This window comes from Macrobrachium rosenbergii, chromosome 55 (genome assembly GCF_040412425.1).
Source record: "Macrobrachium rosenbergii isolate ZJJX-2024 chromosome 55, ASM4041242v1, whole genome shotgun sequence".
Lineage (NCBI taxonomy): Eukaryota > Metazoa > Arthropoda > Malacostraca > Decapoda > Palaemonidae > Macrobrachium > Macrobrachium rosenbergii.
In genome coordinates this window covers 66,369,117-66,391,852 of record NC_089795.1, presented here as the reverse complement: position 1 = coordinate 66,391,852, position 22,736 = coordinate 66,369,117, and the positions used below count along the sequence as shown (strand labels likewise).

At 35.3% G+C, this 22,736-nt stretch overlaps 2 protein-coding genes across 2 annotated transcripts in view; one reads left to right on the top strand and one right to left on the bottom strand.

Moving 5' to 3' along the window:
* The window catches only part of LOC136835369 (broad-complex core protein isoforms 1/2/3/4/5-like), a 946,407-nt gene that overhangs the window by 835,133 nt on the left and 88,538 nt on the right, over positions 1-22,736 (bottom strand). The gene's annotated exons all lie outside the window — the stretch shown is intronic.
* Positions 1-22,736, top strand: part of LOC136835372 (gamma-aminobutyric acid receptor subunit alpha-2) — a 233,899-nt gene that overhangs the window by 140,509 nt on the left and 70,654 nt on the right. The window contains exon 4 of the mRNA XM_067098832.1: positions 16,138-16,205. Coding sequence (XP_066954933.1) covers positions 16,138-16,205 — 68 coding nt within the window. The remainder of the gene's footprint in view (positions 1-16,137; positions 16,206-22,736) is intronic.

The following is a 22,736-nucleotide window of genomic DNA, read 5'->3' as shown; positions in this document are numbered from 1 at the left end:
TCACTTTCTTCAGCTGAATCCCCAATATTGGTAATTTGGATAACCACTCGTCCAATCTATCTGTAGAGAAAATGGAATAATACTACTCTCGTTCCCACCTCACACTTCACACAGACTTCAGTCACTAGACGTTAGCATCTATAGTACATTTAAATCGTACAACAATACTGCTGCTTCTGCTTGCATGAACTCCCACCCCGGTATCCCTAGATCCATTTATGACATTCCATCAAGAGTCAAGGGAGTATTACCAAATTCTTTGACGACAAAAAACATTAGGCAGGCTAGCAGAGTATTGGTATATGGCCCTTCAATCGACATGCATACACTGAACAGGACTTTCTTACCTCATGCGTGCAAATGGACCATACCTGAACCCCAACCTCAAGAAAACATGAGCAGTTTGAGTTCCTTGGCACCAGTTAAAGACTTGACTCAGCCATTTACCAGTGGAACGTCTAGATTTAGCAAACAGGAGACACCAAAGAAAAAAGATTAATGGAAGAAGTTACACATGATCTTCCTACCATACCCAAAAGCTGACCAGAGACAAATAACAGGCAGAGTAAGAAATGGAAAATCTGCTATCCTTCCTGGCACTCTAGTCAAAAACCAGCTGCACAAAGAAGAGGAAGAAAGGTTAGGAAAAAGGATAAAACCTGCAAAAAAAGAGACTAATGGGTAACGATAAAGTAAACATATACTTGAAAATAAGACGAGGAACAGGTGTGATTATAGCTCTGAAAGGGAAGATGAAGATGCCTTGCATCATATGTCTAGAGCCATTTTCCAGAGTAGGCCGGGTGAAAGCTGGATCCAGCGCACAGACAGCAGGAAATGGGCACATGAGCATTGTGGGGGAAAGGATGTCTTCTAGATATGAATCAACTGTAACTGAAGAATAATTTATCTGAACTTTGAAAATTTTTAAGTAAAGTATATGTATTTGTTTTGGTACTTATCTTACATATGAGACTTAGTTCTAATTGGAATTTTATTGGTCAAACTGAATCTACGTGTATTTTTGTAGTATTTATTTTAAACAGAACAAATTTAAGGTAAATAAGCCTTCTCTCAGGAGCAATAAACGAGCAGGGCAGGTATAGGTTGCTTACACTGCATAATATAAAAAATTGTGTAGTGCATTGAGGAAGGAGTGATATTTTCTACAATTGTATCAATGTTATCTTCGAGGAAGAAGTTATTTGAACTTCCAAGGTATTAGAGAGGAAAAATTTAAGTTTATTACATTTGACTACAATTTCTAGTACAGGTGCATTCAAGTTTAACTGTGATTGCCATTTCACCAGTCAAACAGACCTTCCAGTTGTAGTTTAGTGCAAGAAATATATGTTTCATTAAGAAGCCATAAATTTTTTATGAATTGTAGATATTTTTGGCATTATAATTATCCATATAACAATGTGCCCCAGCCGAATAACAACTTGCCCCACTGTGAGGTTAAATGTTACATTTTAAATCTTTGTAGAAAATTACAAATTCAAATAAGCCCAAGAGGACTTAAGCAATTTTAATTCTTTTATTCAGTGCACAGCTAAATTTAACATCTCATGATATACAGTAAATATTATTCTTTTCACATGAAAAATCTTGAAAATTGCCGTAGTAAAAACTGTAACAACTAGCCCCGGTCTCCCCATACATACATTATATACATAGGCTAAACATGTATAACTGATTCACGAAAATACGGAACGTGATGAATGTATACATAAAGGCAACGCAACTCTCACAAATTATGTGAAAGCTGTTAAACGTATTAAAAAAACTGTGAACGTCATGTCTTTATTTATACACACACATAGACGCACAAACACACACACACACACATACATACACACATATATATATATATATATATATATATATATATATATATATTATATATATATATATATATATATATATATATATATATGAAATGAAAAGCTTTATATTTTTATCTCATCGAGTCTTCCCTCAACGAATTATGTGAGCTCAAATGTTGTTATCACGTTTCCTCAGGACAAAGACTAAAATTTAACCTATGCAAGTTATTAACAACAGGATCACAAACGAAATCAGTGAAAATTTAATAAAAACTGTACATTTCCTTCGCGTCAATGCAACTTTCACATATTATGTGAAAGCTGTTACACGTATTATAAAAACTGTGAACGTTATGTCTTTTTTATTTTCTGAGATCTGTCTTTTGAAGAGTTCTAGTACCATTATGCATTACGATCAAAGAGTGATAGGTCAGACTTCATCGAACTTCGAGAGGAGGGCGCCTTGCCTTTCAATTCGTATCTCCAGCCGCCACCCGCCTCCACCCTCCCTCCCCTAAACAAAGGCGGGCAATTTAGATTCGACACACTAACCTAAATCAGTCGATCCCTTCCAATTCCTCTTTATTGTTATATTTCCTTTACCTACAGTAAGTTATATTAATATTACAATGGAAAATAAAATAATCATTAAATACTTCATGGAAAAATAAAAACTTAAAAACAAAATTGGTTACACGCCAATCTTCGGGAAATACGTAGTATCATCGTAGTGCCTACGAGCACATGAGCTAGAGTCAACATAATATATTTTAGTGGAAAACCGGTGGATGGGCAGCCTAATGGCCTTATCCCGTCTATTCCCCAATGTGAAAAAAGGAACGAGATTCAGCTCTCAAAGAACGACGGGCCCGCTCCTTTGAACGGGAGATTATAGAAATAAGAAGGCAACTGGGATGCTCTGGAAAATTCCTAGGTAATGCTAGGATTCTTCCCTCTACACAATGATTACAGGAAGAGTGGTTTTGACGGTGTTGGGAGAATCTTCTGAGAGGCGACCCTCTGTCCTTCAAAATGACAAACTTAAAAAGCAATTTTCCCTTTACTTCCATTTTTTAAAAGTGCAAATGTAGAAACCCCAAAACCTACTATCATCTTTCCGAGATTGTGTAAACTGTAACTGTATAATTTTTCACTCATACCAAAGTTGCTTCATCCTCATTTATGCACCATTATTTGAACTTCCGTTCCGCTACTTTTACGTTTTCCCCCCTCGATAAGGACTAATCAAACGTAATTCATATTTCCAAGAATATATACCTTTTTCCTCTAATGATTTTCTCTCTCCCAACTGAGGGAAATCGTAATTTTTTTTTTAAGAACATATTCTCTGACCCCTTGCACCGCATAGACCATCAATAAAAAAAAATATAAACGCATGCAAACAAATGAGATTATGAATAAGTTTCTATTATACATCTCGACGGCGGCAAACCAATCTCAGAAATATGAACAACAGCGAGACTTGAAGTTTAAGGCTTTAACTTTTCGAGTATTGAATCCAAGCCACGGTGAACTACCTAACAAGCTAAGTGGATGCATCCCAATCCAATGTCTTCGCTAAAGGTTCCCACTCAAACTTACATAAGTGGTTTGCTTCTCAAAGGAGGCCCGATACTTCGGCTCTGGCTACTAACCTGAAAGGGAACCAACTCCTGTCATTTTTTTCTCAACGAAGTCACTTTCTCCTATCACATACTCAGCCTAAACTGATGACAAGACTACATCATGGCTTCTTCAAATCTATGTTCAACTAAGTTGTCCTCCTGTTTATTCACACAGAGTCACTCTCAGGAAAATAAAAATACGATGACATAATTATAAGTTATACCAGGTCCAGGCTTTAAGATGAGAGAGAGAGAGAGAGAGAGAGAGAGAGAGAGAGAGAGAGAGAGAGAGTCTTAATCTCGAGAAAATAAACATGCCGCTTATGAGAGATTAGTTTCAAAAGGGAAAATCTAAACAGGAGAATCTCCACAGCCGGGAGGTAGAGGGCAAAACAGGATACAACCTACTGAATTCTGCGCTATACAGAGGATGAAATGATTTGTTGGATGCAAGACGCCAGCGGAGAGAATGTTTAATTATTAAAGATTTAAAACTAATAATATAAAGTTTTATTTATACGGTATATATATGTGTGCGCGCACACGCACACAAACGTTAATTCCAAATATTTCCACAATAACACTATCCTCAACAAGAAAATATGACAGCAAATTTAAAGGTCATTTCGCAGAAAGTAGGTAGCTGGCTTAACCTGTAAAGTCTTCACAATGAATAATTCTACGTATTCACTCAAGATGAAGCTGGATGATTAGATGCAGTACAGAGAGTGTGTGCTTCGTGCAAGCTATGTTTCATTTCTGGGAATGAGTATGCTTACTCGGACCCTATGATTTTTAGTTTCACACATTTTTTCCTTCTCCTACTTTATCTTCATCTTCTTCAAACATTCATAGTTTTTGAGTATACCATAGTCATTGAGAGCATTTTTTGTATTTCGATTCAGCCCCTTTTTTTCATTTTCTTTATTGCGATTCACTGTTTACTTCTTCCTTGGGGTGAGCTGCATCTTAGTTTTAACCACTGGTGTGCGTTCTTATGTGCGTAACGTTTTGTTGTTGTTTGAATGTAACTTGTTTTTATGTGTGGGTCGGTGGTGTGCTGAGTGTTTGTGAGTGAGTGTTAAGGAGGTGGTGTTTGCTGTTGCTTGTGTTTGTGTGAGTGAGTGCGCGTTTTTAGTCTACTTACTACCTTACCTTCTAGCTGTTGTGTAGGAGTGTCTTTAATATGGTGTTTGCAGTGTTTTTCTTGTGTATGCATATTGTACATGGCGAAGAGTTAAATAAAGTATTATTATTATTATTATCATTATTATTATTATTATTATTATTATTATTATATTACTGTATCCGAAACAAGAATATGAAATTTATCGTCTGGTTATCGGACACAAAATTTCTTTCCTGACAAATCAGTTGCGAGCCTCAATAGGTTTTAAGACATACGAATAATTCATCCGCAGTTTGGAGTCACATAAACTTCATTCTTAAGAAAAAAAAATTCGTAAACCTTCTATATTGAATATTTCTATTCGCTTAGCACCTCGCATAAGAACTTCTTTTAAAGGCACTGTCAAGATTTGTCTTAACATAACGACAGACGATGCTAAAACAGCGAATGCAAAATGCCTCCTCGCTGCTATTAACATGGTTAAACTACAGTACATGCAAAATACATTGTGTTTGAGATAGCTTTCTGGATTAGTATTTGTAGGATAGAATAGAATAGAATATAGAATTTAGGCCAAAGGCCATGCGGTGGGACTTATGAGGTCATTCAGCGCTGAAAGGGAAATTTACAGAAAGAGGGTTTGAAAGGTGTAACAGGAGGAAGACCTCGCAGTTGCACTATGAAACAATTGTTGAAGATGGTGGGAGTCAGATAGAAGAAAGATATATGAACGGAGGTATAGTAAAAGGAATGGAAGACGTTGCAAATAAGGGCCGAGGGGACGCAGCAAAGCCCTTAAGTAATGCCTACAGTTCACCACGTGAGGTGGACTTACGGCACTAACCCCCTACGGGGTTGTAAGAGAGCTTTCCAGCCGGTGCACACATTCCCGATGGAAGACGTCTTCCGTCCGTCCGCAGGTAGTTTTGTGTCCTCTGATAATTACGATCCACATAGCCTACAAGAAAACTCTTCAAACTCTTCCATAATCATTCTTACTTCAATGCATCCAGAATATTTGACCACTATGTAACTTATGTAATGCGAGTTCGTTGATGCATCACTTGGAAATCATATTCTGTGGAATCTTCTGAATAATTACATACAAGAGGGAGACACAAAAAGGAACTCCAGGCCACGCACGACTAATTAAACCCTTATCTGAAGTGCAGGAGCATCACAGTATATGGCAGCAAAATGGAGAGGTTGCAACGTGGTCCCCTTTTCAACATAAAATGACGTCATTGTTTTAACGACTCTTGAGTGTCGGTACTTATGCTTCTTCGACAATCTTTCATCTAAGTTCCACCTGGAAGGGCCACCATCTCCGAGTCCTGGCGGGTGGTGACTCTTTCCTCTTCCTGAACGGCTCTATATGAAGAGGCCTAGACTTCTCAACAAACGGCAATGGCTGATCTTAAAGCGACTCAAATGCATTATGTAACCACTAAAAATTCCTAAGAATAGCTAGATTAAACTAAATTCTCTCTCTCTCTCTCTCTCTCTCTCTCTCTCTCTCTCTCTCTCTCTCTCCCTTGCCAATGACATGACATGTTCCAATTATTTCCCGTGTGAATGCATTTAAGAAACCACATGCTAATGTGTCTAATGGGATTACGGTAATTAACAAAACTTTTATAACAAGGCTTTACAAGATAACACTAACCTTTCTTCAAAATAACACTAAAAGGATTCTTTTAGATGGGAACCCAACTGGAAAAATAGGCAATTTATGCAGGTCGGACGTTTCCCAATCAATCGACAGAAAATCTATCTTGTTTTCGGTAGGATAAACCATCTCTCTCTCTCTCTCTCTCTCTCTCTCTCTCTCTCTCTCTCTCTCTCTCTCTATCTCTCTCTCTACTATATATTATATATATATATATATATATATATATATATATATATATATATATATATATATATATATATATATATATATATATATATGCATATATATATACATATATTTATATATATAATATATATATATATATTTTATTTATATATATATTTATATATATAGCATATATATATATATATATATTATATATATACGCATATATAATTTCGGTATCACCTGATTCGTCAAATAATCAATTTCTTTTACTTTCTGTACTTCAGTCTCTTTGTATTCTCAACTTCTGTACCTTCCTTCTACCTTCTCCCTAAATTCCCATAACTGGTTTCAGTTCTTTAAAACATTTTCACACTTTTACTTTTTTCGTCCTTCACAGCAAGTAACGTCATAAAAACACCATCAAGTCACAGAAAGGCAACTTTTAAAAATAAAAACAGATAAACCCTAAAGCAAATCCAGAGGCATATAAACAAAGAAACGAACAAACACCGAGTCAACACGACGCCAAACATTTATTACGTTTTCAAGGTTTACCAGAAAATCACTTTTACGTGCCTCATCCAATCAGCAGCTGTGGCGACATCTAATGACGTTTACTGACCAAACAACCATTACCAATACAAGTAGTAGCCCAAGGGATGAGAGAGAGAGAGAGAGAGAGAGAGAGAGAGAGAGAGAGAGAGAGAGAGAGGAGAGAGACGACGGAAGACTTGATCGTTTTCTGTATGATGGGATCGGAGTTGAGAGAAACAGATGAAACAGACTATTTCTTAGAGTTCTCATCTTATCCCACAGCTTTTAACTACTTGACTTGCAGGAAAAAGAGACAGCACCAATCCAACGGAAACTTTCATCTTGGACATTAAAGCCAAGGAAAAATAAGAGTTTCTCAGATCTTTTCCCAGACCTTCCACATATACAAAACTTACAGTAATTAACAGTATATATATATATATATATATATATATATATATATATATATATATATATATATATATATATATATATATATATATGTATACATATACAAACAGTAGTGAACAGAAGCAGCACCCGATTACGATTACAGTTCACCAAAAATTCCGGGATCTGACACTAAAAGTAGAGATACTTTCATTATAATGTAGATTAGCAAGCCAACTGACAGATCTTGCAATGAGTAGTTATTCTTACTTTTCCCAAGAAAATCAAGGTAATGCTTAATCTAAGAACTTGGGCAGCTAGGTGGGAGGAGACAACAGGGAGGTGATAGGATTATGTGGAAAACGAAGTCTGGAAAGAATTCCAGAATTGGGTAGCTGAGGAAAAGCGTCATCATCAGTCCTGAAATTTCCCTGGTCTCCAAGAGAGTAAATGTCAGATATGACGGTCACCTAAAAAGTAAAGGCTCTCCCCGAGTTCAAAAGAAACTGACAGGAACATATCTATGTAAAATATATACTGACAAAGGCGAGGAAGACAGTGTATGTGCGGCAGACGCGATGAACTGACGAGTTTCATTTGATTCAGTCAGGTCAAGAGAAGAGAATCTTAGATGCACCCCTAAACAGAACATATTCCAAACAAAGCTAAAAACCGGATCGCAGTCCAAATCAACCTTGACTGAGATGAAGTAGAGAATTTTAGGCACTTATGACACCTTGATCATCGCCATCATCAGCATCATCCAGGTTGATTTTTGGCGTGCCTCATCTGGTAGATCTTGCTGGCTCCATTTATTTGTCAATTGTTGGGCACAGCTTTCTTCAATAACTTATTTCAGAATGTCAAAACTTTTTCACATTTCATATATAAATATATATATATATATATATATATATATATATATATATATATATATATATATATATATAAATATATATATATATATATATATATATATATATATATATATATATATATATATATATAATGAAAATTTAAATTAAATAAAGCACTCACTCCCTTTTTGCACATTTACATATAACATAACCTATATGTAAAATGTGCAATCTAGTGAGTGTTTTATTTAAATTCTAAATTTTCACATTTTTTTTGTAGATCGTTTACCCCTCCCGTTACATTTTGACTGTCATTTTGCCTGTGTTCCTATATGCATTTACGCTTTCGGTGGCGCTATATTGATCACATTTTTTGGGTGTAATTCTCTATTTCAGTAGGTTCATTCAACGCCCACATAATGTTCAAAAGGCAAACTTCATTTTGTTAACAGCTATATTTTTTACCTTTTCTTTTTTTTTCGTATTTCTACCATGATCTGGACTTTTTCTTTGTGCTTCTGGTGTGATCTGCCCTGTAATATGCCGACTTTGACAAAGTTTACACTTTCGACATCTAAATTACAACTGAAATATCTAAGTTTTCCAAAGATTGAATATTATACATTAGGTGGCCCCTTAAGATCACGATTGGAGAATTTCGACCAAGTGGAAGCCGTTGGATGTCCTCATCAAATAATAGAAGTAAAAGAACACGAGAAATTCAAAAGGAGGAACAGAATCTTAGGTCCGACAGAAAAATTAAATTACAGGCTCCCTATTTAAATGTAATTTTGAGATCAGATATGATGAACGAAGAAAGAGCGTTCTGACAACGAAGACAGGCAATAGACGACTAGTGTTAGCACGTGTAGAAGAGATATCGAAGGTTGAATCGTCGACAGAGGCACGTACTAAGGAACTAAATTGAAGGTTACTGGAGTGGAAGTAGTCATTAAAAGAACACTTGAGTATCACTAGGTACTGAAAAATGAACGAATGTTACAGCATTACGAACAGCTGTTAGATTAAGAGCAATACAAAAGTTTAAAAAAAGAGAATAAAACCATAACCATGAAGTTACTCTAACAGCGGCCTGCACCGAACGGTTAATACCTTCAAAATCTCAGGACCGACGATATGTGCCTTCCGAATTCTAACTGCTAAGATGATCAAACATTAAGCTAGAGAAGGGCCCCAAAACATCTTCGCTCTTGGCAGATACCTATGAATATCTTAGAAGCTGAAGAAATTTAAGTAAAAAGTGGGGATTTTAAGTAATAATTCAACAATTATCTATCTGAAAAGGACTGAAGCACAAAAGAGAATGCAGCATATATAAGGGGAATAAGTAATACCGATGAAGTACACTGTCAGTGGTATTAACAACATACTTTCCTATTCACTCATCATAAAAATCAGCTATGGACTTTACCAAACCAGTCTTTCCATTCTGTTGACATCCACTTCATGCATGTGTCAGAATTGCATATTAACAATTTAACTAAGGGTACAACGTAGGATTACTAAGAAATGGCATGCCGTAACAAAACAAAACAAAAACTCTTTTGATTAGAAATTTGTTACGTTGGCCTATACATATTCCACAAATCAGGAGCAACTTGTTCAATAAACCAAGGTCATTTTACAAGGATTTCCAGTAGAGCAAACAAAGATTTTGAAAAAACACTATAAACAATGAAATGAAAGTGGACAAGCTGGTAGACAAAATAAAGCAGTTAAAGGAGACTTCAAAATCAAACAAAAAAAAATTGTGAAAAGTCCAACCAACAAACAAACATAACCATCCACGGTATTTTTTATTTAAAACTACAGGCAATTCAAAAAAACTAGTTAATTTGTTCCTTGGCAAGTTCACAGCTTCCTGCAAGCTAATAGCAAAATTAAGGATTGCTAGGAAAACCAAATTTAGATTTTTCGCAAACACTACAAGAGTTTTGACTGTTTCAAAACATGCATGAAGATTAAAATTCGATAAATTTTAAGAGCGGTATTCATTAAATGAAAATACTTATCTTCAGATTCATTAGCAACTATTACAATCATATCAAACACTTAAATACCATAGAAAAAACTGAAAGAGCCACACGAGAGAGAGAGAGAGAGAGAGAGAGAGAGAGAGAGAGAGAGAGAGAGAGAGAGAGAGAGAGAGAGAGAGAGGCTCTTCAGATTGGATCATCCTATTTGGACAAAATTAACTCCGTGAGATGCTTAGAGAATGACTTTCAATTTAGGCATGTTGCCTTTCTTTGTTTACACTTCCAAGTACGTTTATTTAGTTTGCGATCTTTAAGAGCCTCGTCCTCTACGTAATTTTGTAGGTTAGCCAAGAGAAAAAAATCAAAGAATACAGCATATAAATAAAAAACCAACAGTAATACATACCACACATCATATTCATCTTGGTAGTTCATACGAAGCACAATATAATACAAATGGGTGCCTCTCTCCCTCTCTCAGATTCTTTAACATCCAATCAGGTAGAAATATAATGACACACGAAAATACTGTTTCTTTCTTTTTCCCAATGTCTTAAAAAGTAACATTTTTAAAGTTATGTGGCGCTTTTACTGTCCTGAGAACAATTCAACTGAGTTTCACGATTTTTGAGAAAGCTATCAGAAGCAAGGTCTGTCGAATTCTGATATCTAAATACATTTTCCATACACTGTTTCACGTGACCTTATACACATGCTCACGATTATACATGTATTATATATATATACATGTATATTATATATATATATATATATATATATATATATATATATATATATATATATATTATATATATTATATATATATATATATATATTTTACTGTAATACTACACTATAATATGAATGATAAAAAGAAGCCCATAAAACACTATTTGAACGTTGCAACCATATATTTCAAGGCACTTCCTTTGTGCCCCTGTTCACTGGTAAAATATGGACAGATGAAATGTTACAGTATATACAAAACATAAAACAGGTGTGGCATTAAGTCTCCGATGGTATGCAGGTGACCGTTTCCTAAGAAGGAGGAGGAGAATAAACCAATTCCCTAATTGGTTTTGGCCTCAGTATCAACTCCCGTTTAGCGACGATTCTGGTGGTCGTGTTCGGGAACACCCTTTAGAAGTCAAGTCTGATTAAAACGTCAATGTCGTCCGATTTTTAATGTCGCTTCCTGAACCAAGTTCATATTGTTGGTTTGATTGATGATAGCGAATTCCAGCATCTTTCTTTTTGTACGGACAACTACTTGAAAAACCAGCTCCGCCCCACGGAGCTGGTTTTCAAAAGTACCTCTGTACAAAAGAAAGATGCTGAATTAAGTTATCATCAATCAACCAACAATATGAACTTGTCAGAGACATTGGAAATCGACGACATCGTGACGCTTTATCCTCAGGCCGTTTGAATAGGGGTTGCGTTCCAGGAACACGACCACCGTGAATCGTCGCCAACGGGAGTTAATGAGGCCAAAACCACTAGGGAATTGGTTTATTCTTCTAGGAAAACGGTTACCTGCATACCATCGGAAACTTAATGCCACACCTATATATGCTTTGTATATACACCCTTGTAACATTTCATGTGAACAGGGGCACAGAAGGAAGTGCCTGAAATATATGGTTGCAACGTTCAAATAGTGTTTTATGGGCCTTTTTATCTTCATATATATATATATATATATATATATATATATATATATATATATATATATATATATACACACACACTTGCTGCTGCCCGGGAAAACTCTGAATGACAATCGATAAACTCTCTCTCTCCAACTCTCCCTCGCTCTTTCCCTCTTTCTCCTCCCTAGCATCCTCTCTACTCTGTCTCACTTCCTCTCCCCTCCCACTCTCTCCATTTCCAGTTCAGATAGTTGCTCCAATTACATTGCCCAGCATTTTTGACATTTTATATTTCACCCCTTCTCACCCCCCCATTCCTATTGGGGCTGAACTTGGACATAAATGGCAACAAGAGTGTCACTATTCATCTCAGCAACCTAGAAAACTATGGATTAGACACTATTGTCTGTCATTTTTTACGTTTTAATTTTTCACCCCTTCTCAACCCCCCTTCCTATCGGGGCTGAACTTGGATTTAAAGGGCATTGGGAATGCCACTACTCATCTCAGCAACCTTGAAAACTGTGGATTAGACACTAATATCTGTCATTTTTTGTTATTTTTACATGTCACCCCCTTCCCACTCCCAACCCCTTTGGTGCCAGTGATGTCTTACCCCCACACTATTCTTTCCCAGACAGCATGTCATATGTATACTGAAATGAGGTATGATAAACCCACAGAGTTTAATTAGTTACTAAGTCTATGGCCAGAACCAGTCCCGTTTCAGGGAAGCACTTCCCATCCCCTCCCCCTTTGTTGCCATTTGACGCTAGTGATGTCTTACCCCGACAGTAATCTTTTCCAGATACTAAGTCATATGTATACCAAGTCTGGTTGAAATTGCTCAATGCATTTCAGAGTTATGCTGGGACATACACACAAACACACACAATACATCCATTTTTATAAATACAGACCAGCAGATGCTTGCTATCGCTTGCACTTGCTGGTTCCCATATCCGTACCATACCCATATCTGTATCATATCCATACCCATACCCAAATCCGTTCCATACCCATACCAATTTCCATACCATACCCTTACCTGTACCACACCCATACTGATACTCATACCCATATCTGTACCATACCCATACCTATACCCATACCCATATCCTTACCATACATATACCTATACCCATACCCATATTGTTTCATATCATATCCATACCTATACCCATATCTGTGCCATATCCATACCTATACCCATGCCCATACTGATACCCATACCCCATAACCATATTTGTACCATACCCATACCCATATCCTTACCATACCCATACCTATACCCCTATCCATTCCATACCCACACCATTCCCATACCCATACCCATATGCATACCATATCATACCCATATCCATACCATACCCACAGCTAAATTAACCTAACTAATAACAGTCAGCAAAAGTCTACGGGCAGCACCAGCCCCGCTTACCTTCCGGTCATATACAAACAACTGACCATATTTTGATGTAGGTACAGGAGCAGCTGCTGATGGGTTTTGAACCAATGCTGATGCCTTTGGCGGTTCCAGACCATCACCAGTAGTGCCTGCTGTTGTTCTACAATTACCCGCCGAGTCCATTGCGAAACAAAAATAACAAAGCTCAGCCAAAAATCTTTTTATTATATCCTGTTAGGTCAATTAATGTTGAAAATTTCTGGACAATTATTATTATCATCTTCTTAAATCTTAAAAACTCCAGTGATCCTCATCATGCAGGTGGTTCATAGTTACCACATGAGGTTAATTAAACATTCATAAATTCTAAAGGTCAAGCAACTTATATTTTGATCTGAAAAACCTGCTCATTACTTTTATCATAAAAAATGTCATTACAAATAATAGTACTCAATCTCAACACATTTTATTTCATCCAAAAGCATGGAAAAGGGAAGAGGGAAGGAGGAGGGGAAGGGAAGAGGGATGAGAAAGGGGAGGCGAGGGGAGGGGAGGGAGGGGGAGGGGAGGGGGGAGAGGAGGAGGGGAAGGGGGGGAGGAGGGGAGCAGGAAGGGGGGGAGGGGGGAGCAGGAAGGGGAGGAGGGGGAGCAGGAAGGGGGAGGAGGGGAGCAGGAAGGGGAGAAGGGAAGGGAAGGACACACAGAAAGGAATCCAAGGAAATTAATATATATATATATATATATATATATATATATATATATATATATACTGTATATATATATATATATATATATATATATATATATATATATATATATATATATATATATATATATATATATATAATATATATATATATATATATATATATATATATATATATATATATATATATATATAGAGTGGAAGGGAAGGACACACAGAAATGAACTACAAAAGAAATTATTATATATATATATATATATATATATATATAAGTATATATATATATATATATATATATATATATATAGAATATATGAACAGTAGAAACTTTAGTATTTCCAGTTATAAATATACTCCATTACTAAATACTTAGAATACAATTCCAACATCAGGGCTAAAAACAGAGAAAATAAAATCTAGACATAAATAATAAGTCTAAAATGAAGCACAAAAGTAATTAATTCTCTTAAAAGTAATGAGTATATTCAATGAGATTTAAAATTTGACATGAAAGCAAATTGGTAAGTAATGAAACAAAATTACCATTAAATAACAAAACTATTAAGCACACTGAAACAAACTTTTAGAGAAAAAACCTCAATTTTGTATTTAATTTTTTTTATTCTATTTTCATGTCAAACTTTAAGCTCATTTTTCTAAAGGTTTGTGTTAATATGCTTAACAGTTTTGTTCTTCAATGTTAATTTTGTGTTTCATCTATTACCATTTTGCTTTAATGTCAAATTTTAAGCTCATAGATATACTCATTATTTTTCAAAGAATGATTTACTCTTATGCACCATTTTAGATATATTCCTGATGAATGGATTTTATCATCTTTGTTTTTAGCCCTGATCATGGGATTTGTATTCCGAAACGCTGGTAATGGGAATAAATGTATAAGTGGAAATGCGGAAGTATCTGCTGGCCATACAGTTCTTATTAAAGATTTTCCAATTTCCAAAGTGATAATGTCTTTCATATTATACATACATAAATACATATATACATACATTCATATATATGTATATATATGTATATATATATATACAAATTTGTCACATACACCAAGACATGTATTTTTATATTCACGAATGTTAAGCCGCAAATATTACCAAATGGAAATATATTTGATAAGTGTATCACCCTGCCTGGTTTCGATAAAAGATGTATTGCGACTTTTGACCATTCAGCCATCAGGGAGGTTACAAGTTGATATAGACAATACTATACGTATGCTTGCTGGTTTTGTACATTGGATATTAATCGATAGTTGTGTCTTTAAATTAGGATCATACAGTGTATATATATATATATATATATATATATATATATATATATATATATATCTCTATATACATATATATAATACATATAGTATATAATATATATATATATATATATATATATATATATATATATATATATATATATATATATATATATATATTATTTTTCAATTTGTGTGTGCGTGGGCACATTAATCACAATTTCTATTCCAGCCATATAGACCGATATCGACCAAACCGACTGCATCGATGTTTTGTGTTTTTTGAAGATCCTGTTAATACGTCTAAATTCAAACTAGATATTCTTATATATATTTGACAATTATTTCAAAGAACAGTTACATTTATTCAAAATATAACCCCGAAGAGATGACATATACCAAAGTCGACTATGCAATCTCCATGAATAAAGAAGTTAGAAAAAAAGATTGAAAGAATGAACGATACATATAGCAAAAATGTTAAATTCAAGACATCACCAAGACACTTAACAGCTTCATAAAACTTATAAATTAATCTTTCCAGATCCCAAGCAGTACATTCATTACTGGAACTAAGCCAGTTTTTAGTCATCAACGTTTCCTGACCAAAAGTTTCAGCATGTATAAATTGTGGAGCTCACACACTAATTCCAAGTATACCAAAAATATTCCACTGTCGCTTAACTAACAATATCTTTCTTTGGACTATCTGATCTACACCTTTTACATCTGATTAGATGTATGTATGTATGCATGCATGCATGTATGTGTATGTATATGAATACAGGTATCTTTATATATATATATATATATATATATATATATATATATATATATATATATATATGCACTATACCAATTCTCAATTAATAGAGGCTACTAAATTATCATTTATTTTTTCAGGTCGAACCACTCTTGTCAAGTTTAGTTTATTAATCAGAAGTATGGGCCCAATCTCGGAGAAAGATATGGTACGTACTGATAAAAATTCTTTCTCTCTCTCTCTCTCTCTCTCTCTCTCTCTCTCTCTCTCTCTCTCTCTCTCTCTCATTGTATTTAACCGTGCAAGAAGAAATATTAAAGACGTACTGCTCGTCCTGTCATTACACATATTTTTGGATCACGATGACTCAAAAACATGGTGATATGAAAAGGACAAATTTTCAAAAAATAAAAAAACTTTTACTTCTAGTGACCTATTCCAAGAAAAAGACTTCCGCTGAAAGAGTTTACAGAGAAAGATTTTTATTGCATTTTCTTTCCCTCATCTTTTTTCATTTTATTTTTGTTTTTAGTTTCGACGTAATCATAATTAATAAAGTCACCAAGATGTGCGGTGGACGGGCAATGTCTGCACACACCAATGATGTTGGTAGTTCAATAAACACGGTGAAATTATCTGCCGCTAATGAGAGTCGTAATATGATGACCTTTCTAAGAAGAAACCTTTTACTACAATAAGATATAAACCAATCCAGAAAACGAAAAACCCATTATTCGCAAAGGACACCATTAACGTGCTTTTAGGTTCTCAGAACATAATATTGCTTACTAAATACTTCCCTCTCATTATACAATCACCACACAAACAGTTCTCTACACATTCCGGAGTTTAACCTCAACTATGTCTTCATATGAGCAATTATTCTTCCCTATGAAGGATGATGAACTATGAATTATAAAAGAGTCTGTCCTTTCGTGACCATGCGTTCAATGTTATAACCGAACAGCAATCAGCTGTTCTGATGCAACTAAAACTTCTTCGTGCCAAATTCCAGAATCTGATTATTTCTCGGAGTCACTCTTGTTGAGGAATCATTCTACAGTTCCCAGGCTTTCCGCTGAACCTTTTAAATAGTATATATAGCTGCACTTATCCTCAAAATTAGCGGTCTGGAAATGAAATGGGTTCCTAACTCATTCATTATTACGTTGAGGAAATTCCCAACCTAAAAGATTCCAAAGACTGGATGTCTATAATGCACACCAAAAAATCGCTTGGTAGTTACATGGTCAGTAAAAACTAATAGGACTACTACATCATCATAACCTTACCACCTCCAATGGCGCCCAACATTACCAAATTTATTACTGTTCCTCAACCAAAAGTTTAGCAGCAATCCTGTAAACTCTTTCGCGGCCTTTCTTCACGGACATTCATCTGTAATCCTGTCTTTCTTTCCCTACTTTTTTCTAGACAATTGTTCCTTTCCCTCGTCTAGTGAAGTACGGCATCATCTGTAATAATGTCCATTCACTTCACTTCCCCAGCCCACTCACAGACAACAATTTAACTGTCTCTGATCTACTAGTATGTCATTTCTACGTTTCTAATATCACCATATTATCATTCCATGATAGCACTAGTAATATCATTTCTTTGCCTCTGTTTTTCAAGTATTATTCCTTTTCATGCCTCTAATCTCCCGCGTTATTTTTTTCCTGTTTTATACTCTAATCTTGTAGAAAGATTTTTTTAAAGCTTTAATCTTTTAGTATTATCCCTTTCATGCCTCTAATCTCCTAACATTAACCTTTCCGAGTTTCTAATCTCTTAATATTTCTTTTCCCGAACTCTTCACGAAACTGAAACACCGAAAATTATATGATCCTCCTCCTTAATTCCTACCGGACATTCCTACCTAAGATAAATTTTTATAAGAGCCATTTTTCTCATAGTTAGACCCTTTCTTGGGATTTTCAGCCATCAAAATTGTAAGCTACAGTTACCACTGTTTAATGTCGGACTACCTGGTCTTCAAAGTGCCTACACACCTTACGTGATACAGCATTCAACTTTGCATCAAGAATACTGAGAAGGCTTCTCTTATTTTGAATAACTTTCCCTCAAAATATTAGTCAAGTCTCCGAACATACCAAAGGTAGTACAATTCTTTGAATGCATATTATGATGATTCTCTCTTGTATTCTTCAATATTTTGCTTAAGTGATGAAGAAATTTACAATTAAGTTGATGAAATCGTCTACAGAAAGATAAAAATATAACTGTTGCGGTGAAGACTTAGTTTGAAGCTGCTGTTTCTCAAGTTTCAAGTACCAACACCAAGATAGGGGGAAGCTGTTTACCACCCAATGTTAGTCTTCTATATAACTAAAATACAACTGGACTTATCAAAAATATTTACCTAGATCCGCCATACAAAACCAAATTTTATTCCAAAGACTATTGTGTGTAATGACAAATATTAACCGTATGTACAATTCTGTGCATGTGCATATATATAGCTGTAATCGGCATACTTTCTGTACAACGAAAAATTATGTAATTTATATACAAGCAAGAAGCTTGGTTGTTCCAAACACACACGAAACTTGCTTTACTTTTCAATATTTGCCTTTTCAAAATAGGCTCGGGGCATATCCCGTATGTGACTAATCGAGTTGGGGGCCAAACTAAAAAGTGGACGGTCACGTAAAAAAAATCTTTAAGACAATTTCCGACGATGCCCTTTGAAGTACAGTTGGTGAATGAAGTTTCAACACAAGGGGGAAATACAGCCAATTTTTACAACTGAAGTAATTGGAGGTGTGCACCGAACGTGCACTGGCTAAAAAGAAAATAAATAGCAACTGAATGAATATATAAGTACGATTTCTAATTCAAATACTTGCAAATTCACTTACATTTATTTTATAATTAATAAGGAAAGAAAAAACGAACATACCTCTGCCCACGTCAAACCCCGGAAAATAATCAAATTGGGTCACTAAAATCTGCGGTAATGAAGAGTAGGGTTTCGGTTTTGAAAACAAGCCTGAGCCATCCATTCCTCAACAGGGCTCTTCACACAGAAATTTTGATTCCCGTCTTTACCAAAATGTACTCGCTTGTTTCAAATCATGACACCCACATTTACCAGTATTTTCGCAAACATGCAAACACTTTTTAGCGTAATTCTGCTGAAACACTGACGAACACACACACAAATCGAACTAAAAACAACCTCCTTGGCGAAGGCAAATATGAATATCAATAACTTAGCAAATTCCCTTCTGTCATACCAATAACGCTGTGCTAAATTAGGTAACAAGAAGCAGCAAATAAGACTGGTCCCAACTACCTATTTTAAAAAGTCAAAACGAATACTTCTCGTAAGAAAACGTTTTTGTAAAGCTGTTAAAAGTAACACAATAGTTTTATTTCATTTAATCTCACCGTTTGTTGCACAGAACAGAAATACATTCGTTTTCATCTTTAACCCCCTAAATACAAACTTGATACCAATGAAAATATTTTGGCTTTCTATTTTCTGTCGACAAAAGTTTGGGGTATAATAAAAGTTTACTGTTGCACATAAAAAAAATAAAACTCAAAAACTAAAATTCCTTAGAAGTACACAGCTAAACACCACTCTGCCCTTTATGCGTCTGGAGCCTTCTTGATCTGAACACAGACAAGCTCAGTCCAATAACTTTTTAGCCTACATTAAGCTAACAGTATTTATTGATATATAATATAGGTCGCTGGGACATGACTCCTAACATTCTTATCTAACCTATAACCTACAGAAACATATGAAAGAAGGGAGCTAACACCCAAGCAAGCAAAAGAAAAGCTTTGTTAGGTATGAAAGGTCGCAGAAAACGTAAGCAGAAGGTGAATTCAATCTCTTCGCTTCGAGGAAAATGAAAGACCGACAGGAAAGTCGAATTTGAAAATGATAGACCCCTGATATGACAAAGGTGTCTTCTTGGGATCAGCAGGAAAGGTCTTTTACTGTCTTAAACTCAGATTTAAATGAGCAGACTTCAAGCCTTAGTGCGCATCCACACCATTTAGTTTTATTTTCAAAGCCTGCCATCACTCGAAAAGGGGATGATCATATGTTAAAACGAAAGATTATATGTTAAGTTGGGATCTGGATTCCTGACAATAGCGTTCCAACTGAATGAAGATTAATTGTATCTGTAAAACTTGAACATATATCAAATTAAAAAAATTCTCTCCACTTCTCTTTCTCTCTCTCTTCCCTGATTTGTGCATAAGTGTTTGCTCGCCCTCGAGGGGAACGCAACACCTTCAGCTAAGTAACTGACTGGTCCTGTTGACCTCCCTGGCATTCAACAGAGAACTATAAATCACTATGAACCCATCCTAGAAATGGAAACTTATGTAAGGTTTAATTTTTCAATGATTAACGCCATTTCCCCAAAATGCCTAGTTGTCACATAAACGTGGACCACAATCAACACCAAATAGACATTAGCACTTCGGGGACCAATAAAGATTCGGAATCGGCTTTTCCGAAATTCTGCACCAGATTAGCAATCGCTGAATTGCTCTGCTGGCAGTTAGCTTCTTGTAAGTCTCCTAATCTCTACACTAAGTTCTGAGGTTTTTACAGCCTGACTTTTTGAAGATACTGGCATGATACATCGAGTAAACTCAAGAAAACTTGATTACATCACATGATTAGGATAGCACAACGGAAGGTTAAGTACAATATTTTGTTACCCATAATGTGAATAAATCATGAGAAACTCCAGATGATGGTTTCACTTCCTCCCAATAACGTCAAGGAAGATACAAGCCATGACCGGAATGTTTCCTGTTCAAGTCATCATCCATTCTGTAGTCGGATACCCAAACCCAGAATTACTTCAGTACTTTGGTTGTAAGACTGTTATGGACTTGTAACCAGTATTATGGATGTCCATGTTCTAAGTTCCAGAAAGCTATGATACCACTTTCAAACGCAATGCAACATTCTATTACTGTTTCTGAATTGCACTGCTTGTTTTTAATACAATTCTGAGGAAACTTGTTCGCAAGTACCAACGAAATTTTACGCTTGTTCTTTTAATGCAATTTTCAAAAATATTGGTTGAAAGCACCCACGGCATTTTAGCCACGTCCATTTCGTGCAATTTTGAGGAAACTGGCTTTGCAAACACCAATGACATTTTACACTTGTTCATTTAATGCAATTTTGAGGAAACTTGCTTCGCAAGCACAAAGGACATTTTACGCTTGTTCATTTAATGAAATTTTGAGGATACTTGCTTCGCAAGCGCCAACAACATTTTACGCTTGTTCATTTAATGTAGTTTTGAGGAAACGAGCTTTGCAAGTACCAACGACATTTTACGTTTGTTCATTTAATGCAATTCTGAGGACAATTGTTCGCAAGTACCAAAAACATTTTATGCTTGTTCATTTAATGAAATTTTAAGAAAACTTGTTTGTAAGTACCAACCACATTTTACACCTGTTCATTTAATGCGATTCTGAAGACAATTGTCAGCAAATACCAACAACATTTAATACTTGTTCATTTACTGCAATTTTGAGGAAACTTGCTTACGCTTGTTCATTTAATGCAATTTCCAGGAAGCTTCACATGCAGCAGGCAACGACATTTTAAGTTTCTTCACTTAATGCAGTTTTGAGTAAACTTGTTCGCAAGTACCAACGACAGTTTACACTTGTTCACATAATGCAATTTTGATGAAGGTTGATTCACAAGTACCAATGACATTTTACGTTGTTTCATTTCATGTAATTTTGAGCAAACGTGTTCGCAAGCACCAAAGACATTTTACGCTTGTTCACTTAATGCAATTTTGAGGAAAGATGATTCGCAAGTACCAACAACAGTTTACGCTTGTTCATTTTGATGCAATTTTCAGGAAGCTTAATATGTAGCAAGCACCATCCACGTTATACGTTTGTTCATTTAATGCAAATTTGAGGTAACTTTCTTCGCAAGTACCAGCGATATTTTACGCTTTTTCATTTGATGTAATTTTGAGGCAACGTGTTCACAAGTACCTTCAACATTTGAAGCTTTTCATTTCATGCAATTTTCAGTTAACTTGCTTCGCAAGCACCAAGGACATTTTACGCTTGTTCATTTGATGCAATTTTCAGGTAACTTGATTCGCAAGTACCAACGACAGTTTACACTCGTTCATTTAATGCAATTCTGAGGAAATTTGTTTTTAAGTACCAACAGCATTTTATGTTTGTTCAATTAATGCAATTCTGAGGAAACTTGTTCGCAAGTATCAACGACATTTTACATTTGTTCATTTAACGTAATTTTTAGGAAACTTGCTTCGCAAGCACCAAAGACATTTTACGCTTGTTCATTTATTGAAATTTTGAGGAAGCTTCCTTCGCAAGTACCAACGACATTTTACGCTTGTTTATCTAATGTTGCTTTGCAAGCAAAACGACATTTTAGGCTTGTTCAGTATGATAGTTTGCTCATTTAGAAAAATAATAATGCAAACTACATAAAATCTAGTGTTCAAGAGCTGAAATGGTACTAAAACATAAAATATTCTTGCTTTTCTGTCTTGTCCGTGAAGAACAATTTAGCGCACATCACTGCAACAGCATTTGAACAAGGAATATCCTCAACTGCGGAAGTACTTGTAACAAAAGTCCGTAACAAAAGTCCGCTCCAATAATCAGATAAGTAACAATAAGAGCCGTTTTATATGCAATACAAAATCCACTTTATTTCGTTAAAGTA